The sequence below is a fragment of the Truncatella angustata genome (assembly GCF_020726525.1).
Source record: "Truncatella angustata strain MPI-SDFR-AT-0073 chromosome Unknown BKA67scaffold_5, whole genome shotgun sequence".
NCBI classification, from domain to species: Eukaryota; Fungi; Ascomycota; class Sordariomycetes; order Amphisphaeriales; family Sporocadaceae; genus Truncatella; species Truncatella angustata.
In genome coordinates, this window is record NW_025763385.1 from 844,389 (window position 1) to 868,536 (window position 24,148).

The following is a 24,148-nucleotide window of genomic DNA, read 5'->3' on the forward strand; positions in this document are numbered from 1 at the left end:
TATATATAACATTATACACATAATCTGTTTCAAGTTGAGGAAGTCCCGGTGGTGTGTTTAAACAGTTCTAGGGGCACCTCGGCGAAGATGCCGTCAAGCAGACCGTCACGTCCGTCGGACCAGGCGACATACGCGTACTTGTCAGTGAGAGCAATGAACGAGGCGCGGTCGCCGGGCTGGCCGTTCTAGCCGACGGGTTGCGATAAGCGAGTGACCTTAAGTGGTCCTTGTTTGGATTGTGGGCAACTCTACAAACTCGGGCTGCGCTCCAGCACCACCAAAAACACTATCTGCACAGAGTCTACCCCAGCCGAAGCTCTGGAAGAAAATGCTTGGCAGCCAGATGAAAAAGAGAGAATGAGCAACTAACGCGGCACCAGCAAAGAGTGTGAGGGTCAAAAAAACTTCGCTTTTGCGCCGCTGCTGCTATTCAATGAGACGCTGAGACTCACTGATGGGCGCGGTGCCGTTAGAGTAGTTTGAATAGGCCATAGTGCTGAGTTAGGAAAGGGACGATGCGTCAGCGTGAAGATGTGTGAAGTCAAATTAATATAAGATATACGTTTAGGAATGGTGTATGGTTGTAAATAGAGATTGCATTGGTGACTACCCCGAAAAGAATCAAGGTTATTAGGCTTGGCAATACTATGTACTGCAGTTGACAATAGTAGGCACGTTCCTTGTTCCCATAAGGTTGCATGCACAATCGTTAGGGTCCCGTTAGGTTCGGAAAGGTTGCCTAGCCGGGAAGTGATGATCGTAGCCGTGATAATAGGCATTACAGCTGGCTTTATTAGACGATCCTCTCATTTCCAACGTGGGCCACAGCAAGTTTAGCCACCATTTTGGTATCATATCAGCGGGGTATCCTTAACAGCGACCATATGGGAAAGAAGTCTATCACCCATCTTCGGAGAAGAAACATTCTGCATGGTCATTCTAGCCATACACGTCGACGTGGAAGACTGGCCCAAAGGCGCGTTGCAACAAGTTTACGAATTCGTCGCTCGTTCCGACTACATCGCTGTCCATCCACCCGAGGCGAATTAGCAATGACCCTCAGTTTCGGTCTCGCTTTGCCTCACCATTAGTCGACACATCTGTTGAATCATCCCTCAGCATAGTCTCCAATATTGAACTCGCTTTGGCACCATGGAAAGCCTCACTTGATAACCCAGTCAATTGTCATTGCCATATTCTCCTTGGCCGACAGATTACCTTTTACCATGGACTATGTTAAAGGCTTACACTGACTGGCCGAAACTTTTGTACCATTTGTAGTTTCCTCATCCTGAAGTATATACAAACTAAAGTTCTAGGCGTTCGTGCTTACGACATTTTATTGTTTACGTATTTAGTGGGAAACTTCCCGTTTGATCAAGGTGTGAAATTTATCGAATCGAACAGACCTCCGCTCGATCGATATGCAGCATACCAGTATAACACACCCATTTTCTATATAGGTGGAGTGAATAATACAGTTCGTGTCATCCCTGTCTTAGCATATATATCGAGCAGAAGGCTATTCGATTCGATCTATTCCACACCCTACGTTCGATATAAGCTTACACGAAGGAGTGTTTACGTATGTATACCCAGGACTGCACTGAAATATACTTAAGCGTTCATAAATCGCTTTAATTTATCTTATATACTGAAGTAAGCATGAATGCATTGTCTACATGTCCCAAATGCCAGCATGCAAATCTCGACGCTTCACTTTCCTCATGAGGCTCTCACTAGTAGCACTACTGACAGTGCTATTGGTGAAGAGATTTGTAGCATCTCCAACGAGAGATAGCATTCGTCCGACTGATTCTAGAGTGACTGTAGCATTCCTCAGGCTCCATCCCAACTTGGTCGGGAAACGCTCGTTCTCTGCCATGTAGGTAACATTAGTGACTGCCTATGCCAAATTGACTTGTGAACAAGACACTTGAGGAAACCAAGTCAGAGTAAGGTAATTAGACTTACCGAAGAAGTACTCAACCAATGTCCTATTTACAGTGCCCATATCCAAGTCGCCAAAAGCGACAATTGGCGCAGATACCTCGCCAAGACTAAACGCCTCCGTTCTCGTAGTGAAGGTGTAGTTTGGATTGGAAGAACGAGACTCGATTTGCCGGAATAGCTTGCCATTGGCCAACATAGTCGGAGTGACCGTCTCGCTGGTCCAGTATGCCTTTGTGGTATCGAAGACTGACTGGTTGAAAACATGATTGTTCCCAAAATAAGCATCCGAGCGACTAAATAAACGTCAACCATCCCATGTCTATCGAATTGTATCATTAGTGCCTATATCGTGACTTGCCTTAAGCTCGCATCGTGTTCCAGTACGTTATGAACATTAAGGTGGTCCCTGGGGTGGCAATTAGCATTTACTTGTAATTATAGGAGTATCGGCTACTGAATGCATAGGTTCATTCCTGAGTTCCTCTGTGAGCTATCCTTGGGCTCTTACAGGGTGAAATAAGTAGCATTGGGCTCTGGATTGGCGACTAGAGCTTGGGAAAACATGATAGCGCCAAGTGATGGGTCGAAGCCAAGACCATTCTGCAAACCCTGGACCACGGCATCACTGGTGAGATTCTTGCCGTCGTGAGGTAGGAAACCGTGATTCGCGAGAGTGTTCATCATTGGACAAGGGCCGCGGACTGTAGAATATGAGCGCCCAAGGTACATAGCCCAACTACCCCAGAAAAAGATAGCGCCATGAAAACTGAGCTCGTTTGTTTACTTACAATCATCTGGGCCAGCTGGAGCCCAGGTGTCGTGGGAACCTAGAGTAGGGTGGGAATTTGCAGAAGCGAGGCCAATGGCCAGAATGACGGAGACAATAGTATTCTTCATTGTGCTTGTGTATGCCTGGTTCTTCTACATAAGTAAGACCAAGAACAGACGTGACTACGACGCTCAAAGGACTGCTCGAGCGTTGAGCGTGGGGTGATTGTTTTATATTCAATACGATCACTGCAGAACAATTGATAAACGCCTGACGAACCAATCGTGCAAGGATCCGAAATACCCATCTCTTAACGATAGTCTTACTGGCTCCATGCGGCAGTTGATTGCTGTATCATGCAGGGTCTTGAACCTATGTTAATGGAAGACCAATAAAAAAGGCCTGAACATCACCAATCGCTTTAATGACATGCTATCATAGCCATAGGCTTCCTGTATGATCTGCTCAGTACTTTTGTTTTCAATACGCTCGACCACTAGCGTCCCCTATATTTCCACGAGCAATCGTGCCGCAGTGGATCCTTACGTAGCACTAAAGATGCCCGCGGGCCGGACCATTCATAGTAGTGGGTCATACAGACATCGAAGACCACATTCTAACCAATGATAGGTGCGATCGAGGTGCGAAGTGCGAGGTGCGAGGTGCGGAATGCGAGGTACGAAAATGCCACACGCAAACGCCAGGGAAACAAATGGGATCTAACCGTTTCTGCTCGACGCTCATGGCTTCAGGAGACTCGAAAGTGATTCAAGCTTAGGTTGCGGACGATACTTTCGTGTTCGATCAAATTTTCCATCAGACATAGCCTTAGGCAAAAGGAAAAATGCGTGTATATATTCACTCGTATGGACCACGATGTTAACGGCGTCAAACCAGTTCACTCCTTCAATCAGTACTACACAGACTCACTCATAATCAATACCCTCAATAGAGTAACCCAAAAGAGAGCTTCGTACTTCACCAAGATGCAGGAAGTCAATCCCTACGGTTACAACCCCAATGCGGCAGCTGCGATGATCTTCGTGGTCCTGTTCGCAATTGCTACGCTCTGGCACATGGTCATCGTAGTTCGCCTCCGTGTGTGGTACTTCGTTGTACTGGTTCTGGGCGGCTGCCGTAAGTTTTTCCCCTGTGTTTATTTCTCTTTGTGCAAAAGGACGGTTGATTCCGTGAAGGAATTCCCGTCGTTCCAGGATATACCAATGCTGATCTATCGTAGTCGAGACTGCTGGTTATATCTGCCGATTTCTAGGTCATGACAACACGTCGAGCCTTGCCCTATTCGTCGTTCAGACTTTGACAATCTTGGTCGCCCCCGCGCTGTTTGCCGCCTCGATCTACATGGTCCTTGGACGTCTCATTGTATTAGTACGCGCTGAGGCTCAGTCTCCCATCCGACCGAATTGGCTCACCAAAATTTTCGTGGGCGGAGATATACTCTCTTTTCTGATCCAGGTGATCGGATCATCAAACTTATCTAGTAACTTCAACCTGGCAAAGACTATCATCTTACTTGGTCTGGCAATTCAGATAATGTTTTTCGGCATCTTTGTCGTCATCGCGTTTGTAATGGATCGCCGACTATCAAGGGCACCTACCAATACGGCTCGGAGACTTGACGAAGGAAACACCAAGCTAGGATGGAGGGGGGTTTTGCGTGTGATCTATATCGCAAGTGCTATGATCTTCGTACGGTCCATCTTCCGTCTGATCGAGTTTTGTGGGAGTAGCGACTCGCCCATGATGAAAACGGAGGCTTATCTCTACGTCTGCGACTCAACTTTGATGTTTGGGGTCTTGGCCATCTTGATCTACTACCACCCCGGCAACTACATTCCTAACCACAAGAATATGAAGCAAATCTTGCAATCGCGCGACGAGGAACTGCTGTAGGTGCTGCTGGAGGTACTGCTGGAGGCAACTTGTTAAGTCTGCATAGCAGCTGGGATACACACAACCACCATGGGACAAGGCACCCATGGAAGTTTCTTTGGTATATCTTATGAATACTGAGTAGAGGGCCCCTGAAGTGCTTCGCAACTGTCGATACTTTTAGACAATGGAGACGCGCAAGCAGGGTTTCGAGAACATATGTTTTGGGGGTGAGAATGCAGGCCTAGAGGGGAGCTGGAGTAAATAGACATAATTTCGGGTACTGATAATCGAAGTGTAATTCTTGAAGTTGCCGGGGATTGGACTTCCCGGTGTTATTGAGCCTCTCTGGTGCTGTGAAATAGGCTGCTTCGGAGCAACTGTATCACATCTTCCTTGTTGTGAACGTGTATTGCCATTCTTGGCGCAGAAAGGTATGGCGCCCAATCTGAACAGATCAACTTGTCTATTTCTCCTATGTCGTGGTTGGTGAGGTCTTGATATAGCCACGTGTCTGGAAGAAGCTTGAAAATCACTAGATAGTGAGCTAAAATGACGAGAGCTTTGGGGTTTTCCTGTTGGACCAGTCTGTGGAACTCAAGCGGTACCAGGTCGAAAGACCATGCTTTTACCTGCTTCTCAAGGTCCGATGTCTTGTAGGGTAGCTGGATTATTGCTATGAGTCTGCCCAGCTCAGTTGCAGCAGTATGAAGAACCGTCTTGGATGCAGGGCCATCCCCATCGTTCTCTCTCGCCAGAGCACGATGAATATTCGGTGGTATGATTTCAGCGACTGAGTTTCCTTCTGATGAGCTATATCGACCGGTGCGACAGTTGTACGTTTCCTGTCCATGGTGGTCCTGTGAAGACCATGGCGGCCCTCTAAAATTGCGTTGTCCTAGGGTTAATGTCATCCAATTCGTCACCCACAAGCCTGGCTGCTGTGTAACCCGATCGGTCGCAAACGAGACTTGTGCGAGTAAAACAGATGCTCCTCTAACAGCATCAACATTGCCCTGAGAGATGTTGGCGACAGCGTAGCGCAGGGCCTTAAGCGCTTGGTCGCGGTAATGGTAGACTGGCATGTTGTCAAACGCCGCAGAGTCCGCGCAGCATAGATGAACCATGGATACTAGCAGTATGGCGTCCATGAGGAACGGATGTTGGCAGGCAAGTGCGGGTATTTCCACCTGCAATGCATGCAGGACTTTCTCGGGAAAGGTGCCGGCGAATCCCGGCGCGGTGTTGACGCAGTAATGGTGCATGAGACGAAGGTCCAAAAGACTCTTGTCGCTGTACTGGGAGGCAATTGGAAGCGGCGGCGATATCAGGGGCATGGACTGAAGTCTGGCGCCCTCGTCTGTGGGAGGCAGCTCAGGTCTTGCAGCAAAATGCTTTGACCTGGGGGTGAATGCATAGAGGCACTCAACACTACGGCGCAAACAGCTGCTACATTGCGGTCTCACTTCGTCACACTCCGAATAAGTCAGCAAAACAGTGTTGTGGAACATAGTGAGGTCGCTCACTTTCACGCGACGAAGTTTGCAATTGGTGCATCCTTTCCGGGACTTGACGTGGTAGCGGATGCTCTGCGACATTGCGCTCTTGAAGTTTTAGCACATTGAGGAGAAGGAAGCAGTTTGAGTGGATATTAATTTCGTGGATAATTCCTTAACACTAAATACACCACCCCAGCGATCACCGAAAACGTCGGGCCTGTTTCACTACGGTACCAGGCCTTGGAAAGTACAGTGGGGCAAGCACTGCTCTAGGTTATGCCTGGATATCGCTTAGTCTAATATTTCCGTATCTTGATTATATTTCAAGTCTTAATTTAAACTGAAAGTGCTATTTTTAATTTTAATTCTATTTCAATGGCTTTATATAGTCAACCCAAGGTATATTATTTTAAAGCAACATGAAGTGTTTATAACGCTTAGTTATTAAGTACGCCTTAAAGGTTTTGTTTACGGGTTTAACGCGACGCGATACCGGGATTTATAAGCTATGATAGACTAACGATTCAGAAATCAAAATCTTCTCATGCAACAGTGTCAACGACTTGCTTGATCGTTGGAAATCATGTTATGAGTCTACATTTTAATGCCATGGTGATATGGTTAGGACCGTCGATAACCTGCCTCACAGCCAATCGATGAAGCGAAGAAGAGCTCGGGCTCCAAGAGTGCGAACTGGATGTAAAACTTGGTCGGTCTCGTTCTCTTCTGGACTCGTTCCATTTAAATCAATCGTCCAGGCTATGACTAACATCTAAAGGAACAGCAAGTGAGTAACTTGAACAAATTCGACATGCCCTCCGAGACTCTGACGTTGTCTGCCCTTGAAGAATACGCCATCTCAAATGCGACGAAGCGAAGCCGACCTGTCATCGTTGCTGTCAAGACCGAGTCAAATGCGACGGTTATGATCTCTTGCCCCAAACGAGTGTGACCCATCATGAAGGACATCCGGAGTATAACACAATACAACTCGTCCGACCCATACAGTCACTACCCACGGACACCCAAGATCTATATTTCAATCATGCTGTCCAATATACTATCCAAGATTTAACCGATTCAACGATAAGCACAAGCTTTTGGACCGACTCCCTCCCTCGGTCACTGTCACAGATCGAAGCAACGCGCTATGCCTTGGTGGCATTAGCAGCTGCTCATATCGACTTCCTAACACAAAGGACGGACAACTACAATGCAGCAGCAGCAGCCAAGCACGAGCGGTTTGTTGTACTGCACTACAATCTAGCAATTCGGCATTTGCAACCTCTTCTGTCCAAGGCGACACCAGAAGATGCTGAGGCCGCTCTAGCTTGTTGCATACTATTCATCTGCCTCGAGAATGTTCGAGGACGATACGCCGAGTCACTTAAACACTTGCAGTCCGGAGTTAACTTGCTTGTATCATTGTTGGTCCCTGATTCGCAGCGTCATTCTTTGACGACCCGAAAAGGTCGTCTGCCAGTGGCGCTGCACCAAGCAATATCATCCACAGGCCAACGCAAGCGAACTATAGACCATATCGCCGTCTTGTTTTCCCGCCTGAGTCTAGAGACGCATATACTCACAGACAATGAAGTGGTCTCGCTCACAACAATCTCACGTGTAAGCGGGGAGCTTGGCGGGGCTGAGTTCTGTCCATCCAAGCCAATCATGACATTGGACGCTGCCAGAGACGAGCTCCATTCGTTTGAGATCGCTCACGATATCTTCTATCAACAGACGTACAGTAGCATCAAAAGCAGGGCATCATATGCCAACGGGCGGCCCAGGCAGCAGCCCGAATGCTTCTTGACCCTGTTCAGCGAGAATGACAAAGCTATTTATCAACAGATATACCAACAATTTTGGCAATGGAGCGCCCGTTTTGACCAGTACATGGTCGAGTGCGCTTCTTATTCAAGACCGTCTAAGGACTTATCCGACGCGTCCAAGATACGTCTTCTGCAAAAGACATGGATTGCCATATTGGACGAAGAGCCGTGGACATTCAGCGGCCAAAGTACTACTGCACTCGGTGTCTTGGATGAGCTCTTGCCTGACGTCGAATCAATCATCGACTTGAGGGGTCCATCCTCACGGCGTCTTTTTACATTTGGCGCCGACGTTGTACCCTATATAACGCTTGCGGGATGTCTGACGGAGGATTTGGGACTGCTACAGCGAATTATTCGTGTGCTCAAGCTGCTCGACAGGAGGGAAGGACTTTGGGATAGCAGGGACATTGCCGAGATCTTCGAAGCCTCTATCACAGCCCGTGCGGAGCTCGGAGTGAACATCAGACGCAGTAACGGGGGCATTCTTCACATGGCCAAGAGTCTATCGGCGATGAATATCCCCTCCATTTCGCCTAACAACTCGATCGCTCTTCTAGCTAGAAACATCGAATTATAGAGGCAACTTTTGCAACAACGATAAAAGAAGAAGAAGAAGAAGCATCCCATAGTACTGAAACTTTTTCGCAAAAGCGTATGCGAGTATTTACAAACATACATACAAAAATTCTAATTCTCACGATATAGGATACACCTCTTTTGAGGTAGAACGATATTAGACGCGATTGTTTCCCCGTTGCCTCCTGAAACTTTCCACCACCACTCCACCACACTGTGTTGTCCGTGTTGTCCGAGTTGGACTCGATGAGAATTAGGAAAGCGTGCACGCAAAAGCCGCAGACATCAGTAGTGATGCCGCCAGAAGAGAGACAAACGAGGTAGCTTTCGGTTGTGCGGTGGCTGCAGCGCTTTTAGAATCTGTCCCGTTCTTTGCAGTGCCATCCTGAGGCTTGCTGGTCGAGGTAGCTCGGCTGGAACTCAGGATGCTGGCCGAGGCACTCGCCGGTACTTCAGTGGCCGTGCCGGTCGCAGTGGCAGATTCGTTGCCCCGACAAAAGACGTCTTCCCATGCCGCACCCTCTTTGTACAGGCAGTCGGAGAGGTCCCCAACATTCTGGCCAGAAGCTAGGCAGTACAGACCGCAGCCGTTGTAGTAGCTAACGACGTCTGCTTCTTTGCAGCATGAGAACATGACCTCCGTGTAGTTACCAGTGTTTGGCATGGCACAGACGGCGTCGTGGACAGGGGTATCGTATAGGTTGGGACATGCTGCTGTGGCGGATGCATGTGCAGCCGTGCTCGTTACGGTGGACATGTTGCTTAGAATCTTGCAAAGTCAGATGCTATTGAAACAGGTGTCGTGTGTTGGTATTAGTGAAGAATGTAAAATGAACGTGGAATCCATGAACTATGGCTTGTACTTGATTAGAAGGCAGTATCCTTTATAGGGAGGATTATGAGGGCCGGCTTGAAATATTCAGGAGACATTAATTCGGGAGCCCTTCCACCTGAGTATTCCACGTCAGTCCTCGTATTTGATACTAATTAATTTCGGTACACAACGCTTGCTGTGGTGATCAGTCACAGAAGAATCACATGGATGCTTCTCCTGTCTTCCCTCGGATATCCCTCGACAGCTTTCAGTCCAAAGGCTGTGCGCACTTCTTGGCTCAAACACAACAATTACACCGCAAATATCTTTCGAGCTCTCTAGGACTTGCACGGCTCCGTTTTGTGGGTCAGAGAGACTTGTCATTGGAATGGAATACGAGTATATTGGCAGAGCCTTCTATGGTGGACGTCAAAAATTCATGGCCGATCTTTGACCAGCCCGAGGCTCTGCACGAATCATGCGATGTGCTCAGCCCCATAACGTTTTTTTAAAGTTGCATTAGATTGCTGGTATTTCCAACACAGGTGGGCCTTAGAATGTGCTTTGTGATTTGTGCTTTCGTAAGTTTCTCAGACTGGTTAGGCATAATCAGCCCCAGAAATGGAGTCCCTCGGCATCAGCCGAGACTATATCGAGTTGAGTTCCACCATAAGTGAGCCTTTCTCTTTCTGATTGGTGCCATCGTAGATTTACCAAAACCGTTAGTGTGAATAAAAAGATCGGCTTGTGGGCCTATGTTGGTTCGGGCCTATCGTAGACCTTAGCCTTGCAACGACTATACTTGGCACTTCGAAATGACTGGTGGTTTACTTTGAAACACTCGTTCAGTGAGATGAGTGCCAGACAAAAAGGATTTTTTTGGACAAAAAAAATCATGTTCGATTGTACACCATTGGCGACTGCAACCATTTTTTTTTTCGACTAGTCTCCGGACTACTGTCGCGTAGAGGCTTGGACAATGATTCGTAAGGCTTCCTCGTCCGAAGTCATGTTCCTGCATTGATGGGCGATGTAGCACACAAGCCAAATTGGTCATTGAGACTAAATCGACACTATTTTGTACTAGGAGTGACTGTTGTTCTGATCTTGACCTGGTTGTATCTGTTGTTTCTAGACTGGAAGCTCTGAGTCAAACAGAAGAAGAGGCACAAAATAATAGCCGAACGTAATGCGAAGTCGTCGAGATACTTCATGCATTTTTATCTTCTATATGCGACAATATACATGGACATCTAGACTAAACCATTGTAAATAGGGTACAAGGCTGACTCAAGCAAAGAAACTGGGAGTTCTATCGTCAGTCACCATGTCGGAAAGCTCGGCATCAAGGAGCACTTGGCACATAAAAATTGGTTTGGAATCATGGGAGTACAACTTTTTCGAAGTAAACACCCCATTCACTGTGTCAACGCATTAACGGTTGTCTTTTTCGACGCAGAATACTCCACATCACCAATGATTTCTTGGTGCTACCTATTAGGGCGGCTCATGGCGCCAACGCGACCTTTAGTCTGCACCACAAGCCACAATGCAGTGTCTCTTGGCATATGCTTGGTATTTGCCGTAAGTTTTGAGCTCGATCACAAAAACACGACAGAATAGCTTGTACACAGGAGCCTACCACAAACTCGGATGTCATCAGGCAACATAAATAGAAAGAAAAGGAAGGAACAGTGCCTGACCCGCGGAATAAATCTGACGTTCCAACAATTTCTCACTTCGCCATTCTATGTTGAGTTCCTGCTTTCTTTGTTTAAAATATGAGTTTACGCACTTTCAGGCTCGACCCTTGGGGTGATCTCACTCTTCGAATCGGTCCAGACGGCGCAACAGAAGACTACATTGTCTGTCCGAGAACACTGGCTCGTACGTCTCCAGTGTTCGAGCGTATGCTATATGGCGATTTTGCGGAAGCAGACCCCAGCACAAGGGCAGCTATGGGCGAATGGATCGTACGATTACCAGAAGACAAGCCGGTGACCATGGGCCTCTTTCTCTCGATAATACACGGCAGTTACGATGAGACTCTACGAAACCTTTCTCTCGACAAGATCTATGACTTAACTGTCGTAGTCCACTATTATGATGCAACCAAAGTACTTCGACCGTGGGTGGAAGTCTGGATCAACCATATCGCCAATTTAGTTGAAGATATCAACACGCCGATGCTGAAGGTCTTGTGGATTGCGTGGGAACTTGGTGCCATACCGTTATTCCAGACGGTATCGCGTTACGTCTTGTTGGAGTTCGATGCTGCAGACTTTGCGGATGCACTATCCTGTAGCAGCATTCAAACACCCCCTGGTGTGTTAGGTAAGTCACAAAGAACTCTTATCGATCCCAGTATGCAGAACTAGAGAGCTGATGCGTTGGAAAGAACATATACACTCTGTTCGAGAAGATATCTTGTGCTCGTTGCTGCAGCCATTCAGAGACTTGATTGACCACCTACTAATCGAGGATGAGAAACCACGATGGTGTCGACACGCTGTTTGGATGGGACCGCATAGGTGCGAATCGATAATCCTCGGGTCACTTACATGGAGTCTCTGCAGGGCAAAACTTTGGCCGCTACCAGAAGCACCAGATGTTTATGACAGTATTGCAGCGATTCATACACATTTGTCAACACTTACAATCCACGATTTGGGAAAATTCGAGAAGAGAGAGGACCATAGTATCTGCAATCCGTCAGCAACGATTGGTTCGCAAATACAGACAACCCTCAGTCGTCTTACTCTCCCATTGACTCGGAGACAGAGAGAGTACATGGAAAAACAAGAACTTGTGCTTGGCAGGAAGGTTGGTTGTTCTAAGATACACCTAATTGATACGTCTACAGCACAAATCTCCGACACAAGTTAGTGATATAGACGACAGGAGAATATAGTTCAACTCAATCAGATGCAACTGGGTGTATATTATCACAACGAGACTATTTTTTGTGCCCACTTGAAGCGCATTTTCCTGTTAAGGCTAGTCTACCTCAGTATAACAATTGGTCTGATCTATTGCTTTTACTGGCTGGCTGCCAAGGCTTACATACGTAGCTTGTCATCTGTCCCGACTGCTTAGCCTCTCGTGTCAGTCCAAATAAGGGCTGTGCAATTCCCCTGTCTCCACTCCCTTTTCTGGAATCAGGCGAACTCCCGGCAGCTCCACCCAGTCCGCATGGCAGCACCACGAGGTGGAGCTATAATATCAAGGCAGGCTTAGGCTTGTTCCCTTGCCTTATGTATCTTGTCCTAGCAGAAAGCTTCAAAGCTACACATGAATGGGCCCTTTCGAGAAGCCGTTTATATGCCGAAGAGGTCCAGACCTCAATGCCTTCGTGGATTATCTTCAATCTAGAGACATTTCTCAAAGAAATCCGTTTCAAATACGTCTCTGAAAGAAGCCATTTTAACTTTTCAGCTGTCGAACCTTTCTAGAATATTCATCAAGCGTCCAAATAGCTTTTCTTCAAATTTTCTTTTTCAACATTCTTTTCTCAAAGACGTCCATTCATATAACAGCACTAGTTGTGTATCGTTCGAGCCGAGTAATTCTTGTCGATTCTCTTCTGGACTATCTTCCATCATTCTTTCCTTCTCTCCCTTTTTATTTTTCGTTCTTTCTCTCATTCTTGAAGCGGAACGAATATGGAAACACTGAAGAACGAGGACAACCAGGCGGAAAGCTATCCTATGCATCCTCTTGATCAACATTCCGGCAGTGTACGATCATTTCCCAAGCCATTCAATGAAAAGAAAACGCTTGCTGATAAGTTTCTTGAACAGACTTTTTCTGATCCTGCTACACAGTCAATTAATGCCGACCATATTAGTGGCGTGTATGAATCAAACGATGCTCATGATGTTGGTGAAAGTCTGCTGTCAGACCCCAGTTACCGCCATCCAACAACATATGCTTACGATGAGACTGGCACTGAGCGAATATGGCATCAGCATTCACCAAACAGCCCAGATGGCAGCGAGGGCTTCTTCGGGAATCAACACAATCGTCCCGACGACGACCCGATCTCCTACGGACGTCCCGACGACTCATTTGGCGTACAAGAGATGCCGCCCGCTATCGGTACCCAAGGAGGCATTCGGCGCCGCGGCACTCGAAAGATTAAACTGCTCCAAGGCGGTCAGGGATCAGTATTGAGCGCAAACTATCCCGTGCCAAGTGCAATCAAAAACGCATTGCAGCCACAGTACAGAGACGTGGAAAATGGCAGCAACGAGTTCTCGGAGATGCGTTACACGGCGGCAACTTGTGATCCTAATGACTTTACCTTGTTGAACGGCTATACTCTACGCCAGCACATGTACAACCGACACACCGAGCTTTTGATCGCGATCACCTACTACAACGAGGACAAAGTACTATTCGCTAGAACATTGCATGGCGTGATGCAAAACATACGCGATATTGTGAACCTGAAGAAGTCCACGTTCTGGACGCGCGGTTCAGCAGCATGGGAGAAAATCGTGGTGTGCCTAGTGTTTGACGGTGTCGACAAGGCCGATAGTGGTGTACTCGATCTCCTCGCGACCGTCGGAGTATATCAAGATGGCGTGCGAAAGCAGGACGTGAACGGAAAGGAAACAACCGCCCATATCTTCGAGTTCACTACACAGCTGTCAGTCACTCCTAACCAACAACTTTCTCGTCCCAACTCGAATGCGGATGATTCTAGTAATCTACCCCCGGCGCAACTCCTCTTTTGTCTAAAGCAGAAGAACAGCAAAAAGATCAACTCTCATCGTTGGTTATTTAATGCTTTTGGGCGAATTTTGAATCCGGAGGTCACTATTTTGATCGACGCAGGGACGAAACCTGGACCTCGCTCTTTATTGGCGTTATGGGAGGCATTCTATAACGATAAGAACCTTGGTGGTGCTTGTGGTGAAATCCACGCCATGCTTGGCAATCGGAGCTCTAAGCTATTGAATCCGCTGGTGGCAATACAGAACTTTGAGTACAAGATTTCGAACGTCCTAGACAAACCTCTTGAGAGCTCTTTCGGCTACGTCACTGTTCTCCCCGGCGCATTCTCAGCATATCGCTTTCGAGCAATCATGGGTCGTCCCTTGGAGCAATATTTCCACGGCGACCATACCCTATCATCCGGCAAGAAAAGCATCAACAACATGAATATTTTCAAAAAGAACATGTTTCTCGCAGAAGATCGCATCCTTTGCTTCGAGCTGGTAGTGAAAGAAGGACAGAATTGGCACCTATCTTATGTCAAAGCTGCCAAGGGCGAGACAGACGTACCTGAAGGCCCTGCTGAGTTCCTGAGTCAACGTCGGCGTTGGCTGAATGGATCGTTCGCGGCCTCGTTATACTCGCTCATCCACTTTGGTCGCATCTACAAATCCGGGCATAGTCTGATCAGAATGATCATGTTTCATTTCCAGCTACTATACAACATTGCCAACGTTGTGTTTAGTTGGTTCTCGCTATCGTCCTATTGGCTTACTACCACTGTTATTATGGATCTCGTCGGCACACCTGTAACTGCATCGGACTATCACGGCTGGCCATTTGGCGATACTGCGTCTCCACTATTCAACCACATCATCCAGTATATCTACCTTGTGTTTGTAATTATACAGTTTGTTCTAGCCCTTGGAAACCGCCCAAAAGGATCGCAAGTAACCTATCTGGTATCGTTTGTGGTGTTTGGCTTTATTCAGCTCTACATCATTATTCTGTCATTCTATCTGGTCTACCGAGCATTGAAGATACCAATTGGAGACCAGATCGATACCTCTTCGAGCGCAGCATTCTTTCAGAGCATGTTCGGCGGGACGGGAGTTTCTGGCGTGATACTACTTGCCCTAATCACCATTTACGGCTTGAATTATGTCGCCTCGTTCCTCTACATGGACCCCTGGCACATGTTTCACTCTTTCCCGCAATACATCATCCTCGCTTCGACATATATCAATATTCTGATGGTTTATGCCTTCAACAACTGGCACGATGTTTCTTGGGGCACGAAGGGCTCAGATGCAAGCGACAAGCTCCCTTCAGCGAACGTGATCAAAGACGCCAAGTCCGGTCTTGAGATGGTCGAGGAAGATGAGATGCAGCAGGTAGACATCGACAAGAAATTCCAGGAGACCGTGCTCAGAGCTTTGGCCCCGGTGGCTGTGGAAGTGGCCGTGGAAACGAAGGAAGTAGATGACACGTACAAGGCGTTCAGGACTCGTCTGGTTGTCTGCTGGATTCTGTCAAACATGCTGCTGATCTGGATCGTCACCTCGGATGATTTTGCGTTTCTTGGCGTTGGTGTGAGTAAACAAGACCTTACGATGACTCCTATGGCACCCTTCTGACTTTTTCATGCAGGAAGCCTCTACAACCCGGACACCAGCCTATTTCCGGTTTCTTCTATATGCCACCGCTTTCTTGTCGATCGTGAGATTCATAGGGTTTCTTTGGTTCCTTGGAAAGACAGGAATTATGTGCTGCTTTGCGAGAAGATGATCACAATGGTTTGACATATTGTATGCAGCTGGCCTACGCCGTGGACAGTTGCCTTTTAGGTTCTAGCAACAAGATATCCCTATTTGTAGAAACATGTAATACTGACAAAACTGCAAAATCGAGGAAGCATTTCTAACTAGTTGCAAAACATATATTTCACAACAATGGAGCATAATTTCCATTCTTGAAAAACTTATCTCGACTCCGACCAGTGTCCCACGGCGTACAAGTGAGTAAACACAAAGAAAAATGACGTATTAGCAGTAGTCTCAGCTTGTGTATTTCGCCATCAATTCAGGAATATTACCATGATATTTTACTTCTTGTGTCGCTTTTTCCACTTTCTCTTGGTCTTGTCTTTGAACACGTTCGTCCGTATGAGCATTCGTTAGGCAAGGTTGTTACCGAGGAACTGCTTGACAGTGGATTCAAAAATGTTCCTTATTCCCGGGGACATGATTTATGCACTTCAGTCTATGCCAAAGATGAGGTCATTCAGACGCGCCAAGCCCTTCTGTCAAACGACGACACCAGCACCATTACACATAAAGAACTTAATGTTTTTGGAGGTTATAGACACCCAGCTTGCCACCTCACTGACATTGATGAACTATTGACAGATTGATACTGGCCCTTATTTCCCTAAGTAGAGCTATCTATCATCTTCTTAGCATGATTAGCAGATCGAAACTACATTGAAGATAAAGACCCATACTCATACAAGAATCAGTCAAATATCGGTATCACGTCAGGAGGACCACAGCACATATATGTACCTGATTAGGAGCCGGAAGACATCACTCACACCGCAACTCATGATACGAAGTTTCATAGCGGATGTTCTTGAAGCCGATAGCCTTCAAACGTGAGCTACACACGTGATGTATGGCTGTCTAATTTCCACACGCCTTCTTAAGTCCAATAATTTGAACAGTTCAGTATCCGGCTTGGAACGAAACCCAGCACTGAAGTTGCGACGATCCACGCCTTTGGCAGATCCCTAGGAAATTCGGAAATTTGGGCATCCTATGATCGAGGGTGAAAAATTGAGATTGCTTGTGTACCAAGCAACCTTATTATCAAAAGCCGGAACCTCATAGCCATAGTGGTCGGGCTTGTGCACCAATGCTTGTCCATCACGAAAACCTTGGAATTCGATTATGAACAGGTCAATGCTTATGAGAAAGGGAAGAAAAGAATGAATGAAAGGCCCAGGTTTACATTGACGAGAAATTTACCATCCCATTGTTCTGTCACAGCATCAATGTCTTCGTAGGACTCAAAGACCATTTACCATTTCAACGGCCATTCTTTGTGCAACGTAGTGCAGTTTAATGGTGAGGCCAGTAGTCAGCACATCAACAAGTGTGTGTTTGTAGCCAATCAAGCCTGATAATAGGATCGCATTTTGCCGAATAAGGCATTCCGCATAGGATTTGTACATTGGGACGGTAAGGACGGTGGCAGAGTCGACGAGCAATTTCTCTTAAGGGCCTCTACTGGAGTTATGTATATTTGTTCGCTCAGTTATGATCGACGCGGATCCGTAACCCGCCCTGACAAGTTGTATGTTCTTACTATAATATAGACCCAGATCACAGGGCTACTAATTACTTTGCATCCGACGCAATACATTCAAACCCACAAGACTTAATCAACTTCCTGGCAGCCTCTAGCTCTTTTTCGTCCATGGCTTAACAACATATTCAATTTGAGGCACATACAAAATTTGTGCTTTATAGTTGGAAGCTTGTAGTGGAGCTTGTAGCCTGCCTGTAGAGGCCTAGGCTGACGTGACATGGTCGTCGTGAAGTGCTTTTTTTTTTTTACTATTAAAGAGAATGAGAATGCAGTGAGGCTTCTAAGCGAATACCGCCGGCCAACGGTGGGAACGCGGTAATTAATTCAGAAATGGTTTCGGTTGGTCACGCTTCATAATCCCACTCTTCACACGGTTCATGAGTTAGACGTTTCCGTGTCATAAGCTACGGGGTAACTAATCCCTTTTTATCAAGTGGGTAAATCCTAGAAGCGCTGGATTAGTACTCAAGTAGGCGACCACTGGGAAACCCCCAGTGCTGTGTATTTTTGCAATTTTCTTTAACGATTACTATCGTCTTTGGAGTTTATCAACCATGGTTGGAGTTATAGTGACGGTTCAAATCTACTGCCATATGCATATATGACTGTCACCACGCCCCTCTTGTCCCATATAGGATAAAATCATGTTCGAGGTTCGTCACAAAATATGCAAATGTTGTTGTTTAAAAAGTCATAATGCAGTTGAGCATTCACTTCTATCCTGTCTCTTTACCATTTAAAGAATGATATTGGTATCCATACCAGTCCCAAGCTCCCAAACTCATGTGTCCGAAGAATGCATTCAGTATGTTGGACCCACCGTGACGCCATTGCTGCATTTTTGCTATTATGTGATGGTAGTAAATATGTTCATGAATCTCTCTCTTTCGCGTTCAAGCCTCTCGGGCTGGCAAATGCAGATATTTTGGAACCTTGTATGCTCCGTCCCATCATAAAATTTGTTACATCTTGTTGTTGTCGTTGTTCATAATACACGACGTCCATCCAGCTAGTCGAAAGGGCCGCTCAATCTGCGATAGCACTCTCATCAGCTATAGCGCTTGTCTTAGGCGGCTGCTCTTTCTTTCCGAGCTGCAAATTAGCTCGTGTCTTCTCCTGGGCCTCAATGAACCGATCCCAGCCCACGGGATCTCTGTCACGCATCTTCTTAATTATTTCGTTTCTTTCCTCTTGGAAAGTAGCAATTGCGCCCTTCTCCTGAAGCTTCGTTCGAATAGCCTCATCATCAATAGCTAAATCCTCAAGCATGTGCTCGATTTGTTTCCTGTGGTCAGGCTCGTTTATTATTTCCGATTCAGCACCAGTAAGCAAGTCGAAATGCGCTTGGATGAATCCGCGCCGGAATTTGTGACCGATACGAAGAGCGCGACCTTCTTCCTCTGCCAAGGCTTTTGAGGTGTGGGACATGATGGAGTTAGAGCGAGAACGAGCTGGTGAGCGTAATTCCGTCTCGAGAGCCTCTTCGGTATCCGAAATGACTGCGTCCATTTCCAAAGAGGAGAACGAATTGCCACGTTGAGGCGGCGCTGGCACCGCATAGTGTGGTGCCATAACCGGCACTGGTGACTGGCGCGTTTCGGGGAATTCGTCCTCAAATCGACGAATGATCTCCTGCAAAGTCTGATCCAAGAAAAGAAGGCGATCTAAATATGTGTCAACACGAGACATCAACATCATTGTCACGAAGTGCTTACTATAGTTGTTCATGTCCTCCCTGGAAACAGCCTTGGCCTCAGCCAAAACTGGCTGTAACCTGGTGCGGATCTTGCGAGCACTAGCAAGTAAGTGCTTGGACATATTCTTTGCCTTTCCAGCATGCATCTTAGTCGTAGGAGCGACGGTGCCGGTTTCAAGATCTCTAATGAAGTCACCAGAATCCCTCCTCGCGTTCTGATCTAGGTTGTTCAAACAGCAGGTGAGTGCCTTTACAACACCTGTACCACCAATGACATAGTCCTCATCAGGAGCAGCATCGGTATCAGAGTGCATTTCCACCGGCTCTGTGTCTTCTTCGTGGCCAACAATATGGCGTAGTACATCAGGATATTTGATCTGCTCTGGCGCTTGCTCACCGTTGTCCCGGATGTCAGGAGCCATGCGTAAGTTACGGAGACAGTAAGCCAGAACTTGGTTTGCCAAAGCCCTGACGACCTCGGAGGATTCAGCACTTGGTGTCTCAATATCAATCTTGACCAGCGTCTCTGAGACCCGCGCAGCCGCAAGCAAAGAAGCGTATAGTGCGCAGGCCTCCTCTTGAGCCTCCTCTGTCTTAGCATCTGCCAATTTCACAAGTTCGGGGTTCTCGAGAAGATTGATGTGTGCCAACATGCTAATTTCAGGCAAGATCTCGACCAAAGCAATGGCTTGCTCAGATGTCATGGAGACATCCGCAAGGTGAAGGCGCTTAAGGGCGTCAAGTTTTGGTAGATACCTCCGTAACAGACCAATAGCACTAGGTTGTGATTCGCACAGCTCGTGATTGTGGGACAGATCAATGAACTTGCAAGCCTTGGTCTGGGCCAATTTCGGGAGAAGCTTGCACAGCGCGCTGGGTGTGAGATTACTGTTAGCCAAGCTGAGGGCCCAGAGAGTTTGGTTGTCTTCGCTGATAGCCTCCGCAATCACTTGCAGATGATCTCTGAGATCATTGCCACCCAGGTCGAGCCCTTGGCACTTGCTGTTGCGAAGGTATCTGGCGACGTGTTCAATGCCCCGAGCGTCAAGGTCATTGTGCGCAAGGCCAAGGCGTATTACACCCGACTTGAGACAGCCGTCGATGACAGCACCTAGTTGCGTGGTCGTCAATCCCGTCTCTCCGAGGTTCAGGAGTTCAAGCTCGGCACCAGCAAGTCTCTCCCCCAGAGATTTAGACAACAGCAGAGATGTGTCGATTTGTGTGACCGGAGCCGGTTGATGGTGGAAATGATGAGATAAAGGTGTGGCCTTGAGCGGCTCGCAAGGGGAAGGAAATGCAATGCTCGAAAGGTCGAGGCATTTCAAGGAGCGGCACATATGTATGAAAAGGCATATGTGCCTCCATCCATCGGCTCCGAACTTATTGTTCTTGAGAGTAAGCCGTTCCACAACACCGCCTTGGTGACATAGGTCTGCTGGTTTAGTAATGCTCTTCCGTTGTCTGGTCTTTTGCTTCTTAGAAGCGAGAAGGCCGGCTAGCACAACCCGGATGCCCTCGTCTGTCAAACCACAGTTTTCCAGAATGACCTCCTTGACTGGCACAACGGCAAAGAAGTCGCCCAGAGTGACCAAATCCGGAAGCGACATGAAATAGCCGGAGAGGTCAAGCTTTTCAACGACGCCATCCAGATTGCTTGTCGTCGATTTGGGAAGTTGGGCAGTAATCTTGGTGAGAATATCAGTCTCGCGCAACTGACAGCATCTCCGGTATATCCGCCCTGGGTTGGTAGTGGGCGAATATTTGGTTTGCTTGGGGATCTGCGGCACAGCAGTGTTTTCAACCGATGAGTCGCTGTCAAAATGAAGCTCCATGGGAATCGCGCCCTTTTCTAGAGCTTCTCTCCGCTTTTGTTCCTTCTTAGCCTTGCGCTCTGCCTCACTCTTCCTTTTCTTCTCCTTCTTACGAGTATTCTCCTTTTCTGGCTTAGGCGCGTCTTTTGATATAGTGATTCCATCCTGGTGTCGAGCATCTGCTCCATTCACTGCGTCCGAGCCTTCCTTTGCAGGCTCCTTGGGCAATTGCTCGCCCGTAGACTTGACCATGCCATCCTTTTCCTTCTCATCTTCAACGGCCTTGGGCCTCTTCAAGGCCTCCCCTTCACCTTTTTCTGTTATCTTGCGCTTCTGCGATTTCTCATCTGACTGGGTTTCACCGCTGTCTGAATCGGTGTATTTAGGCATGGGCGCGATTTCGACATCCACACAGAATGCCACTCGTCGCAGTTTTGCTTGGTTCAGCTCACTCAACCGAGGTCTTTCTCTCTGCTTGTCCACATTCAAAATGCGACGCTCGACCAATCCATGATTGTTCTTGCCCATCATCATGGATCCGTTCGAGGAGGACTTCCGACGAAATACACCGAAGAAGCCAGGCCGGCCATTTTCAGGGGGTGCCGGCACATAGGGCGCATCGCCATGGGGTCTTGTTGCATGCGGAAGAACAGCGTTCTTGTTCGGGGAGATCTTAGGCAAAGGCGCGATCTCGTCGTCGGCGTCGGCTTGCGAGGGGGCGGTTTCGCTAGAGGTTTGTGCGTTACCGGGCGAGGAAGAAAACGAGCCCGATATCTTAGAGAACCATGAGCCTCTCCGCTGTGGTGTTGGGGGCGTGCCGTTGGGCGCAGTAGACTTCTTTTCATCTATAGAGCCGCTTCTCCTCGTCCCTTGTCGTGTAGGTATCGGCTTAGCGGCTGGAGGGGTTGCGACTGGCGGAGGTGAAGGTGGTGGTGATATTGGAGTGGTTGCTGTGTTGGGCCTTTTTGGTGTTTCTACGGGGCGGGCATTCGTGGATTCCTGATTTGCCGTAGTTGAGCCGTTCTGTTTGGCGTTGTTTCTGCCTATCTTGTCTGTTTCCATAGAATTATCAGTTGGCATGTTGGCTGCGGTAGGATCCAGTACCACGGGGTGTGAATACTCGGCGCAGATCGGTGTGGAGAGTTCAAGAAGCATACCTTTGCCATGGTTCATCCAGCTTACATCAATAACCTGCTCCATATTGATGCAATGCCCCTTGGCAGTTCCGCGTCGTTCGAGAACAACAGGAACAGGGGAGGTTGAGGTTTGTGTGAGAACGAGTATCTTCCTTCAGTTCTGTTCAGTTCTGTTCAGTCCAGCGGAGTGGATCTTGGGGGAGATGCGATGCGCTGAGTGCTGACTAGAGCATGTAGACTGAAATGCGTTAAGAGGGTCCCCGTCAAAGCAAATCCGACCGATAAACGGCGATGGTTTCGAAACACGAAGTGATGCTGGGACACTGGTGATGGCAGAGACGATGCGTCTTCTGAGGTAGAAGAGTCAAGCCGACGAGACCTTGACACGCTCTCCCGTCGATTAGCAATACAGCCTATCTTTCAATAGCGAGGTCTAGATTCGAGCTCCAAGTGTGGGGTTTCGGACGGGCGCAGATGGTCATGGGCGAGGCCAACCAATACTACAGACAGCGGTGGCGGGCCATAGTCGACAATCAGTTAGCAGCAGAAGCCAAATCGGAAACAGAGTTCAAGGGAGGCGAAATGAATAGCTTCGGATTTAAAGGATTTGGCACTTATTATAATGTCTGGTGCAGCGAGTGAGGGGGAGAGAGAGAGAGAAAGAGGGAGACAAACAAAATAAACCAAAAAATAAAAAGAATTTACTATCCAGTCTTCCCAGCTAATGGTACGGCTTACGGTGTTGATCTCTCCCACACTCGCACACCTATGGCATACTGGTACCTACAGTATGAGCTAATAATACACAGGTGCAACATTTAACGAACCCGCTGATGCGAGCTCAATGAGTTAACCTAGAGTGTCAAGATAGGCGGTATTGTGGGCTCCGGAGCGGCCACAGCAAGATCAATTTACTGCCTCATTGCGTACTACGGTGCTAAACATACATATGTAGCATTGACAGGGTCCTAAGGGTCGTGGGGCCTTTCAGTGGGCAGTTCGCTCATGGGTACAGTGCAACGCTGCTATGGTAGGCGAGATCATCCACCGGTTCCGAGCCCTCGATCCAATTGGAAACGCTATGATGTGATCCTCGAGTGAACAAAATCTAACAATTTTTTATTTTGGAGAAAACAGCTCACACTGGCCAAAGCCGTGCACGAGACCCTGGACACAACGACGTCAGTCCCCTAATGTCCAATAATCCTTTAGTGCTGAGGGGCGGTCATTTTCCGTTCAACCGTGCGAGTTGATCAGTAGAACATGATGAATAATGCCCGATGCATAGCAAATATTGATGCCACTGTACGGAGTATATCATGTTATTTAGACTGACCTGAATTCGTGGCTGGCTTGTTTCTGTTCAGTGCGGTCTCAGAGCTGAAAAGGGGTGAAGTAGATTAATCGCCCCTCACTGAGAAAGCTGCATATCTGTGTACATCAAGCGCATGCAAGAGTGGTCTCATGTTGCGGTTCGCAGCACATGCATACAAGACAAGACGTAGGTGTGCCACACAGGGAAACATCATCCCAAGTCCAGTCTCCAAGAGATCTGCGTCAATTCATGCAAGATGCTGCTCGGAGCCATGTTACACTTTTTTGGAGAACGTGGGAGCACATGACGTTCCCGTTGTTGGCAAAAATTCGCATATCGCCGGCAGTTTGCTTTGTGAAGTGGTGTTGGTCATGTGAACGATTGTGGTTGGTTGGCAAGTTTTATGAAGGGAATACCACGAACATGCCATAGTCGCATGAACACAGCAAGCAAACACAAACATACCTGTACATAGGTGGCTGCCGATGGCGGGCTCCGACAGAGCACGCGATCATACGAAGTGCGTAGTGATGGGGTCTGCTTTCCGACATTTTCCCTTCATTGACTCCGCTAATTCCTTCCGGCAGTTGTTGCGTGATTAAGCAGTCTGGATATTATGATCAAAAGAACGGCAGCCTCGGTGACGTTACCGAAAGCAAAATCATGAATTTCTTTAAGTTCAATTGTCTCACTGATACATTCCTCGAAGCATCATCGTTACATGTCAACTGGCGCCTCTAACCTTACCTTAGATCCCAAATAT

The 24,148-nt window shown here is 47.6% G+C and overlaps 8 protein-coding genes across 8 annotated transcripts; 4 read left to right on the plus strand and 4 right to left on the minus strand.

Annotated features, from left to right (window-relative positions):
- Window positions 1-1,678: 1,678 nt before the first annotated feature.
- BKA67DRAFT_677890 (Chloroperoxidase) lies at window positions 1,679-2,850 on the minus strand (the record flags this gene model as incomplete). Its single annotated transcript, XM_046108839.1, has 5 exons — window positions 1,679-1,878; window positions 1,975-2,246; window positions 2,312-2,359; window positions 2,462-2,654; window positions 2,742-2,850. The coding sequence occupies 5 exons, from the start codon at window positions 2,848-2,850 to the stop codon at window positions 1,679-1,681; spliced, it is 822 nt and encodes a 273-aa protein (XP_045957019.1).
- An 858-nt stretch (window positions 2,851-3,708) lies between these two features.
- BKA67DRAFT_518753 (RTA-like protein) lies at window positions 3,709-4,636 on the plus strand (the record flags this gene model as incomplete). The annotated part of the gene is made up of 2 exons (XM_046098036.1): window positions 3,709-3,859; window positions 3,963-4,636. 2 exons carry the CDS (start codon window positions 3,709-3,711, stop codon window positions 4,634-4,636), a joined length of 825 nt encoding a protein of 274 aa, XP_045957020.1.
- A 314-nt stretch (window positions 4,637-4,950) lies between these two features.
- BKA67DRAFT_592987 (uncharacterized protein) lies at window positions 4,951-5,952 on the minus strand (the record flags this gene model as incomplete). Its single annotated transcript, XM_046104890.1, has 1 exon — window positions 4,951-5,952. One exon carries the CDS (start codon window positions 5,950-5,952, stop codon window positions 4,951-4,953), a length of 1,002 nt encoding a protein of 333 aa, XP_045957021.1.
- Window positions 5,953-6,530: 578 nt separating this feature from the next.
- BKA67DRAFT_300585 (uncharacterized protein) lies at window positions 6,531-8,652 on the plus strand. The gene is made up of 4 exons (XM_046096069.1): window positions 6,531-6,562; window positions 6,643-6,823; window positions 6,899-6,901; window positions 6,963-8,652. The coding sequence occupies exons 2-4, from the start codon at window positions 6,732-6,734 to the stop codon at window positions 8,524-8,526; spliced, it is 1,659 nt and encodes a 552-aa protein (XP_045957022.1). The 5' UTR covers window positions 6,531-6,562; window positions 6,643-6,731; the 3' UTR covers window positions 8,527-8,652.
- Window positions 8,653-8,778: 126 nt separating this feature from the next.
- Window positions 8,779-9,282, minus strand: BKA67DRAFT_659422 (uncharacterized protein; the record flags this gene model as incomplete). The annotated part of the gene is made up of 1 exon (XM_046107437.1): window positions 8,779-9,282. One exon carries the CDS (start codon window positions 9,280-9,282, stop codon window positions 8,779-8,781), a length of 504 nt encoding a protein of 167 aa, XP_045957023.1.
- A 1,838-nt stretch (window positions 9,283-11,120) lies between these two features.
- Window positions 11,121-12,250, plus strand: BKA67DRAFT_677898 (uncharacterized protein; the record flags this gene model as incomplete). Its single annotated transcript, XM_046108840.1, has 3 exons — window positions 11,121-11,673; window positions 11,738-12,162; window positions 12,203-12,250. 3 exons carry the CDS (start codon window positions 11,121-11,123, stop codon window positions 12,248-12,250), a joined length of 1,026 nt encoding a protein of 341 aa, XP_045957024.1.
- A 751-nt stretch (window positions 12,251-13,001) lies between these two features.
- BKA67DRAFT_519039 (chIIIb, class III chitin synthase) lies at window positions 13,002-15,846 on the plus strand (the record flags this gene model as incomplete). Its single annotated transcript, XM_046098059.1, has 3 exons — window positions 13,002-13,076; window positions 13,140-15,650; window positions 15,709-15,846. The coding sequence occupies 3 exons, from the start codon at window positions 13,002-13,004 to the stop codon at window positions 15,844-15,846; spliced, it is 2,724 nt and encodes a 907-aa protein (XP_045957025.1).
- A 2,607-nt stretch (window positions 15,847-18,453) lies between these two features.
- Window positions 18,454-21,996, minus strand: BKA67DRAFT_519062 (uncharacterized protein; the record flags this gene model as incomplete). The annotated part of the gene is made up of 2 exons (XM_046098061.1): window positions 18,454-19,091; window positions 19,143-21,996. 2 exons carry the CDS (start codon window positions 21,994-21,996, stop codon window positions 18,454-18,456), a joined length of 3,492 nt encoding a protein of 1,163 aa, XP_045957026.1.
- Between the last annotated feature and the right edge of the window lie 2,152 nt (window positions 21,997-24,148).

Bases quoted from the DNA above. Each gene is read 5' to 3' on its own strand.
- BKA67DRAFT_300585 (XM_046096069.1), top strand. From the start codon at position 6,732: ATGGTTAGGACCGTCGATAACCTGCCTCACAGCCAATCGATGAAGCGA.